Source organism: Echiichthys vipera, assembly GCF_963691815.1.
Source record: "Echiichthys vipera genome assembly, chromosome: 5".
In the NCBI taxonomy this organism is placed as follows: Eukaryota; Metazoa; Chordata; class Actinopteri; order Perciformes; family Trachinidae; genus Echiichthys; species Echiichthys vipera.
This window is the reverse complement of record NC_139830.1, coordinates 21,375,195-21,384,570: the sequence shown is the minus strand read 5'-3', so window position 1 is coordinate 21,384,570 and position 9,376 is coordinate 21,375,195. Positions and strand designations below refer to the sequence as shown.

The 9,376-nt window shown below is 40.0% G+C and overlaps 1 protein-coding gene across 1 annotated transcript; it reads right to left on the bottom strand.

Annotated features, from left to right (window-relative positions):
- Positions 1-3,756: 3,756 nt before the first annotated feature.
- On the bottom strand, positions 3,757-9,139 carry LOC310946744 (ribosomal protein S6 kinase-related protein-like; the record flags this gene model as incomplete). Its single annotated transcript, XM_083913298.1, has 12 exons — positions 3,757-4,047; positions 4,136-4,246; positions 4,328-4,416; positions 4,700-4,789; positions 5,065-5,092; positions 5,167-5,207; positions 5,400-5,507; positions 5,995-6,064; positions 7,366-7,434; positions 7,526-7,609; positions 7,685-7,927; positions 9,110-9,139. 12 exons carry the CDS (start codon positions 9,137-9,139, stop codon positions 3,757-3,759), a joined length of 1,254 nt encoding a protein of 417 aa, XP_083769424.1.
- Positions 9,140-9,376: the final 237 nt, after the last annotated feature.

Here is a 9,376-nt window from a genome sequence, read left to right as displayed (position 1 = left end):
AGTCTCTTATAATGAGTGCTGAGTCTGTGTATGCAAGCCACCCATCAAATTATAGTTGTAGTGGAAGAAGATATTTAACATCCTATGATTGAAGAAGAAGATACACAGATGCAAACAGGACTGATACGCATGCATTAAATGGAGAGACGTCAGAGAGAGGGGGCTGCCCGTGGACAAGCACACAAAGCAGGGGTACGTCTAGAGTGCCCAGGAGGTGAACTGACACCTCTCCAGCAACCAGTCCACCTACACACTTGGTCTGTACGTGGGACTTAAACTTGCGACCTTTCGGTTCCCAGGCCATATCCCTATGGACTGAGCCACCCATTATTGAAATGAAACCTCTCATAATTCACCAAATACCAAAAGTATTAAGAAAAGATCTAATAGTCTAATAAGTAAAAAAAAAAAAGGTGAGCAGTTAAAGTTCTTACCTGACAGAAATCAAATGTGTCTTGTCCACTGATGTGATGAACACTGACTGGAGACTCTCAGATAGTTCCATTTTGTATCCAGCTCAAGTATGTCACACCTCATAAGCCAACACCTCTGGGCGGAGCTTGAACACCCACCTCTGCCCCATATAAATGAGAAGATTTTTGATGAATCATTGTTCTATTTAAATTACATTTTTGTCATGCAGATGGTTGTTTGTCTGTGCTGATATGGCCACCTTAGCATTTCTTCAGTCAGCCACACAAACTCAATATTGCAGTGCTGGTGTAAATTGGATGTCATTATCCACAATTGTTAAAAAAAAAAAAAGTAAGGTTTTTACATACACTGTTGCCCATAAAGTTGGAATAATTGTGTGTTCAGACGCATTCCTCTTTTAATTTAATTTATATGTGGTATCATTTTCACTGTGGTATGTTTGGAAGAGATTTATCAATACAGTTTTGAGAAAAGATACACTTCATCTATCAAGAATAGATCATATTGTCACAGATGGAAGAGGTAAAAATATTTTATTTCAACTTTATTGGGCAACAGTGCACATACTGTACTGTTTTAACTGTGTCATCTCGGTGAAATAATGTATTCAGCAGCCTCTACCCCTATAGCAACCTAATTTAAGCATTTAACCATACCCCATGGCGTGCTATTTTTATTTTAATTAGTGAAAACGTGCCCAGAGGAAGGTTTCAAGTCTCCTGATGATTCGGTCTTCATCCTCCAATTCACAGGGGAGTTTCAGTGCAATTCATGCACTCTGTGGCTTCTTTCCCCCCCCAGCTTTAAACAGTAAAGAACGTGATGGAACAGCTTCAGAAATAGAAGTCATTTCCAGGTTCCAGTCAATATAAATGAACATGGTGATATGGTCCAAATTAGACCAAAATTAGATCAGCTTAATCATTTCCATTTTGTAGAAGGAATATTCTACATTTTTCCCCCTGTGTGTGGAACACATGTTACATCTGCTCTCAAATATAAAAGCTGGTTCTTTTACTGTTTGAGACAATGTTTGCTTTAAAATGCCCACGCAGATCAATGAGATGATGCAATTACATTTCTAAACAGTATCATATTCAAAATTTGGTTTGGTTGTTGAATTGAACAATCTCCCCCTGGGATTATTGAGGTCTTTCTGATTATGATTATGCTGATCGGCATCATTGCAGTATACGCTACATTGCATGTTTTCTGTTGTCTTTTGAGTCATATATTTTTACTGTTTGGTTAGAGTAAGTGGTGACGGCTTGCCTGCATTTCAGGGAACTCCTCTCTTCACTATTGTGGGTTAGTGGGCCTCTTAAACTAAATATGGGTCACTGGACTGCCTGCCACTATACAGCCACAACACAGACATGGTGGACCCATCTAAGACAAGGGCCTGAGAGGGAATTCAATGTCAGGTGGCAGTGGAAGGAGGAGCTGGTGCACTTCCTTTGTAAGAAGATACAGATTTAAATAGATACATGACAGCAAGAAGTATAGCAATTATAGTTGGCTGCCTCCGCCGGGACTCAGGATTTTTTTCTCTGTTACCTAATTAAAAACATTTAATGATACTTTATCTGGTCCTCAATGTTCTGTCCTATTAAGGTTGTCCTTGATGGGTTTGTGAGCGCTCCTCTAAATAGGTCAGTCCAAGGCTGAAAGTTGGCCATAATGTATCCAGGTACAACATTCCATAGGATAACTGCTTTAGAATAAGATATGGTGGGTTTGACCCAATCATCAAACAGCACCTACAACAGAAGGACCCATTTATTTAACGTTGGTGTCACTGAACCTCCAGAAACATAACAAATCGACCATTTAACAGGAAGGCATTGTTCTCCTTAAGTTCGATTGATGAAAGTTAAGGATCATTTTCCAAACCCGAAGAAAGAGCAGGTCTTTATATGTGTCTTTACTCCGCAGGTAGTGTCAAGCTGTCATGCAAACTGCAATATTTCACATTTTCAGTGCAATCAAACATAAATCCAATTTGAAACTGCGACTCTGAGATGGATAGTTCATTCTTGAGCAAACAACCTCACCACAAGGTCCACTCAATGGATGTTCTGGAGCTTTCGACTGTATCACACATGTCAAGATCACGTGGAGTTTTGCTCACCTGTCTTGGTGGCAGGGTCAGTTGCCATTAATTGATACCAGGTGGTCACATAGTGAGGAAGACTGTGAGATGCAACTGAAAGCTCTGGAAAAATCTAGTACAAGTCGGCCTTAAGTAAATATTCTTTTTCACTGTCAAACCAATGTTCTTTAAGGTAAGTTTGCAGTAACCTGACTCTCGCCAGATGACTTTTGTTCCGCCTTGCTTCTGCCTCGACTCAGCCTTGACTCCACTCAACCACATGGGATCGCTCCATAGGAAAGTGATTTCAGGTGGTCGAGCCAATCAGGACCGCCAGGCGGGGTTTTATAGATGGAAAGTAGCGGAGAAGCAACTGTTGTGACTCAGACAACAATGGCGGCTCGTATCGAGGAAGCAGGCGTCAACATGGATGCTGCTATTTCATCCGTGTTGTCCAATTTAGAGAATATTTCTTCTTTAAAATAACAACAGAGAACGGCTCTGAAGGCTTTTGTTGGTGGAAACAATGTTTTCGCCCTTCTCCCGACCGGGTTTGGCTTTTCCTTAAGTCGCTCTCATCAGTGTCATGGGTTGCTTTCGAAGTGAGTGGTTGTGGCACGTCAATAAAGATGATGGACAAGTGGTTTATCCAATCATATGCAAGGATTTTTGATAGAGGCGGGACGAAAATCATCTGGAGCGAGTCAGGTTAAGTTTGCAATACAATAGAAGATATATGTGTGATTTTGACCATTTATAGAGTAAAACACAATTCACACTTGAATACTTGAATTTAATAATCACTGTGAATGAAGATGCACAGAAATATCCCAATATTATTTGAGTGTATAATAAAACGCATACACCCAGACTAATTTTAGTAATAAGGTGATATTCAAGTAATTAATATGAGTGAATGTGAGAGCAGGGAAATCAAAGATACACACAGTTCATAGATCTTTAAAAGTTTCATTTCAAAACTTAAGGATAAACTTCTGTAAATGATTTTATAGAAATCCAAAACTGTAAATAAAGAACTAACAACGAGCATTTATAGGTATCCCACAACTCTGCCTAATTATATGCTGACAGCAATAGAAGTGTGGCAGGGTGTGGTTGAAATAAGTTGGCTGCAGGACCACGGCAGGTCACAAATCACACTGTATACAGAGGGAAACTTTAAAACCCTAAACATTTAACTTCTTCAGAAACAGTAAAGTCTTTTTGCTTTACAAGCCTGCTACATATGGGCTCAGGTCCATGTTGGCCAACGTAGGAGGCAATTCAGTGGGAGCTATAGGAGAATGAAGGATTTTATCCCAGTCAAAGTTATCAAAGTAGTCCAATGAAAGGCCTCGCATTGCTTTGACTGCCCAGTCAGGATGAGTCCTGAGCTCCAGGATGACTTTAACAGGCATCTTTTGAAGGATGAGAGGGTCGAATGAAGCGCCACGAAAGAAGGCCAGCATCTTGAAACACTCCAGGTTACGAAGTCGCTTCACTGGATTCTTGCACAAAAGCTGCATCGATTAAAAGTAATTGAAACAGATATGTAACAAAACATTTCATTCAGGGGGTATATGAAAGAGGAGAATCACATTTACAAACCTCAGTGAGCATTATGATGAGAGGAGAGCTGAAGGTTTTAGGTAGGACATAAGGAAAGTCTGTGACCTTGTTCAACATGGTTTTGTGGTCAGGCTCTGCAGGTACTGGAAACTTCAAAAGGAAAAATGCTCAGACATTTGACACACAGTACTGCACGTAGAGCTAATAACTAAGGAGTTCATGTGCCCTCACCTTTCCCATCAACAGTGAGAACAAGATGATGCCAAGAGACCACCAGTCAGCAGCGTGGTTGTACGGACCCCCACTTAAAACTTCAGGAGCTGTTCAGACAAAACAGGAAAACATAACTCAGAACATAAAAAGGGGGAATTGCAGACACATGAATCGCAGCACGGTCGAGCAAAAAGAAAAAAGCAACATAAAAGTGTGCATGACAGGTGCATCACATTCATAACTGGGTCAACTGAATCCAATGGGAGCAAAACACAGGTGGGGCTCCGATGTTGCTTTCATGCGGTGAACAGATATGCAGCCTATCGGAGCTCAAATAGCCACAAACGACATTCCCCTCCATGTGAGGATATGAAAGAAAAAATAACTCACCCATATATTGGATCGTCCCACATATCGTAAACGCTCTTCCTCCTCGTTTCAGCCGCCGCGAGAGTCCAAAATCAGATAGGCGAAGGTGACCTGAATCATTGAAAAAACATGCTGAAAGCGATGGATCTCTGCACCCTATCAGACTGCAGATGAGTCTTGAACTTGTGTGTCCATTTTATTGGTCCAGTTTTGAAGTGCATCACTTATGGTCAGCATTTTATTTATTTAGCTCCTGAGCTGTATTGTGGCAGTTTTGGGAATTACTAAAGGATTAATAAAGTTAAATAATTTTATCTAATACTATCTAATACTACTATTAATGCTTTTACAGGAGGTAAAACAAAAAAAATGTAGACAATCATTACCTTGATCACTTAAAAGAATGTTCTCCATCTGAAAAAAACAATACATTATCATAACACGTCTTAAATACACTTTGTGTGTACATTACATATACAACATCATACCTTTACATCTCTGTGTATGACCCCTAAGTCATGCAGAAATCCTAGAAATAACAAACAAACGACAGGAAGTGAGAACACGTGACATAAATACAACATATAAGGAATTCCATGTGTAAAATCCCTTTTTTTAAAACACACTATACAACTCAAGCATGATGTTTGTGTCAGTGCACATCAATGCTAAAGGTCAACATGGTGCAACTATTAACGGTGAAAGTATGATTAACACTAACCCAGTGCACTGCCCAGCTCTGCGGCAAAGAGCCGAACCTCATCCTCCCCAAATCGGCCCTTCAGTAACCAATGAGTGTACAAGTCTCCGGTGCTGCAGTAGTCGCACACTGCAGAGGTAGATACACACGCACACACACACACACACACACACACACACGCTTCTTATGTCTCTGAAAGCACCTGCTGAGTTAACGGAGGCCAAATCCTCAGAAATTAGAAAACAAGAAAGATCATATATAAAAAATATTTGCTCACTGTTGCTTTGTAGGAAAAGTATGAAGTAAGGATTGAAATACGGTTGAGTCAAGTCAGAATCACACATGCTCCTGTCTTGTTAATCTCCTGTTAGCTGAGTTCCATTTTTTGATCCCACGTTGGATGGATACAAGTTCACGATCATGGTTTGTAAAAACGGTAAAGTCTTTGCATGCAGTGCAGCACCTGAGCTTAATACACAGCACTCTCATTAGATGGCAGTGTATCCAGCATTGAGATTTATTCAGACTCAAGGATGCAGCACAGTTGTACTTCAGAGACATAAAGAAGGATGTATGGATAGATGAAGGGAAGAGGGGTTGAACTGTGCTAACTCACTAATGAAGAGATGGCGCTGTGTCTGCCAGCAGTCCTGCAGATTGAGGATGAATGGGTGTTTGAGCTGCCGCTGCAATGCAACAGTGACACACACGCACACAGAGTGAGAGTGAATATAACAGTGAGAGATGGAATCCAGATGATAGCGTGTAAAAGAGTGAGGAACAAAAAAAATACTAGACAGTCCAAAACTATTAGTAAACATGTTAACCTCTCTCCAAAATTCAAAAACTAAACTAATACTCAAATGTGTGATGTCATCGAGTATAAAGTGTGGAGCCGCTCTGGAGGTAGGGCGGATTTTATAAATGATAGTATGATGGTATTTTCTGTTTCACAACTGACGACACCGCAGTAGAATAAAGCTAATTTGGTTATACAAAAAAAGAAAACAAACAAAATCAGTCTCCCATTCATTGTCTCTGGAGCAGCTCCAGACTTGACACTTGATGACATCACAAGTTTGAGACTAACTTCTGTGGTTTCTGTGCTCTGAGTAGCCATATTTAAATGTTTTATTCAGAGTTTTTCGGTTGAGTCATTTTTACTTCAGTACATAAGAAGGGCCGCAACTAACAGTTCTTTTCTTTTCAATTTTTTTTTTTTAAGATTAAAAGTTCTGAAAAAACAACCATCAGGACTTAGAGTGTAAGTTTCCCTACACATAAAACGAAACATCAATGGGCTCCTTCCTTTTAGATTGTATTTGCTAATCGACTTGAATGGAAGTTAATACGAGAGGAGCTGGTACGGGGGCCAGTAGGTAAGTCTTTTAAACACTCTTTTAATAAACTCCGGGTTCACTAACTGGTGCTTCGTTTTATGTGTAGGGACTGTTATCATGCTACAGCAGAGGTTTGGTGTTATTTGGAGCAGTATTAGTGGTTAAAAAAAGCAGTTTTAATACCTTCACCGCACTGCCCCGAGCTAATCGGTGTTAGCCACAACCGGCTGTTAGCGGATTTCTCTGTTAATTGTTACACGAAAAAAAAAATGTCTCGATGGCTGATTTGATGAGTGTAATTGCCGAAAAACACCATGGGAGGAATTTGCGCCAGAATTACACTTTAAAGTAATGTAGTAATAGAGCTCTTGTTTCATCCGACCAACAATGCAATAACTGAAATAAATCATTGATCTACTTTGATATATGCTAAAAACAAGCAACACATCCTTATATTGGATAGGCCGGAACCAGCATTTGGCATTTTGCTTAAAAAATTATTATAAAACATAGTTTTTTTCAATTAACTATTCAATTAATGGACAAATCACTGCAGCTATAACGTACATATAAGAATAGTAAATTAACAGTACTTCTACCTTCTGGTATGTTTTTCCACAACTAAGAGTTTGATACCACTGTGATACCTGAATGATGACTTCTTCTTTTGACTGCTGCAGCAGTCCATGCTTCAAGATGTCTGACTTTGGTAGAACCTATGCAACGGTGAAGATTATTACCCAAAAAAGAAACAATTAATGTTCTTGATGATGATGTTAAAGTTCTGATTACTTGAGCTGAACTAACCTTAACAGCACAGGTCTTCTCTTTGAAAATGTCCCATACTTTCAAGATGGGCCCATATGAGCCTTTGGCTACAAAGCCCAGGATCTGTGAGCACAGACGCACAGTTATGTCAGTGCTTCTTTGCTTTTAAATTCTGTCCAACGTCTTGTGCTGTGGTACCTGGAAGTGCTCTTGTCCGAGGAGTTCACGCTGTGGGAACTCAGGCAGGAAGACAGAGATGAAAGCTGGAGGAGTCGTCTCTGTGTCCTCTGGAGGCTGCAGTAGTTTGGGGACGGGCGGCCTCTCCTCCAGTCCAACAGGCCGAGAAAAAACGGCCGAGTGTCCGAGTCTGTGAGTGATGGAGACCCCCATGTTTGAGAGGAAGCCATGACTGAATCGACGCTGAGCAGCTGGTCCTTCTCTCTAGATAATATCAAAAAAAGATGCTTTGTGATCAGAGGAATGTAGTAATGTGATGCACCTTTATATTTATTACTATTTGACATTTTAGAAAGAAATACGTACATTAGACTTTACAGGTAGCCAGTGCAAAGAAGCTAATACAGGAGAACCCTGTGGGACTCCGTGACTAACTTGAGTGTGAATGGAGGATTTGTCATTAACATGTACAAACTGAGATCTATCTGATAAATAAGACTTAAACCAGCTTAATGCAGTTCCTTTAATGCCAATTAGATGCTCCAGTCTCTGTAGCAGGATGTGATGGTCAATAGTGTCGAAGGCAGCACAAAGATCTAGTAAGACAAGTACAGAGACAAGTCCTTTGTCTGAAGCTATTAGAAGTTTTTTAGTAATGTTTACCAGTGCTGTCTCAGTGCTATGATTCACTCTAAATCCTGACTGGAAGTCCTCAAATAACTCATTATTATGTATAAAGAAAAGGAAGGTTAGATATAGGTCTATAGTTGGCTAGTACCTCAGGATCAAGACTGGGCTTTTTAAGAAGAGGTTTAATTACAGCTACTTTAAAAAAACTGTGGTACATAACCTGTTGATAAAGACATGTTAATCATATCTAATACAGGAGTGCTAACTAAAGGTAACACAAAGTAACCTAGTTGGGATAGAGTCTAGGAGACAAGTAGAGGGCTTTGATGCTGAAATAGTAGACCTATTGTTTTAAACACAATAAAAAGACACATTTTCCAACACGTATGATACCTGAAGCTGACTTAACACACAATCAAAGCATACATTCACTGACCCTCATGAAGCTGGGGCAAAGGAAGGTCGCTGATCACTTAACATCTAATCAATAGGTCTATTTTCAACCACACTTCTCATGATGCAGCGGGCAGCCCAGGCATCTTCTATCAGAGATTATACACTTTGTTGCATGTAAAACACGTTGAATCACCACAAAGCATGGATTTATTTATAGTTTACTACCTCATTTTCTAAATAAAGATACTTAAGTGCATGATTTGTCTATAATTCCTTTGGAAAAACACCCAATACCCTGTGTCAAGATTATATCCCTGTAGCAAACATCTTATTTACTTATTGGCTCACGTCTACAGCTCATCATAAACCACATCCGCATCAGGAAATAAATCCAATCTGAAGAGACTCTGATTGACTCACCTGATTGGTTTTACTGATGTCGTTGCCCATACAGAAACCAAAATGGTTTTTACGCAAAAATTAGTAAAAAAAAACAACAACAAATGAAGCCCATCCTGTCTCGTCTCGACCATCACAGCTGTGATCCACGTGTTGGTGTTTTTGTGAGGAGAGAGATGTTTGCAGCGTGAGCGGAGTCATCCGCAGCGGGAAGAGCTCGATTCCGCTCCAGTTCAATCTGTCACATTAATGATCTCTCATCCCTGTTTCCCAACTTACTGCGACTCA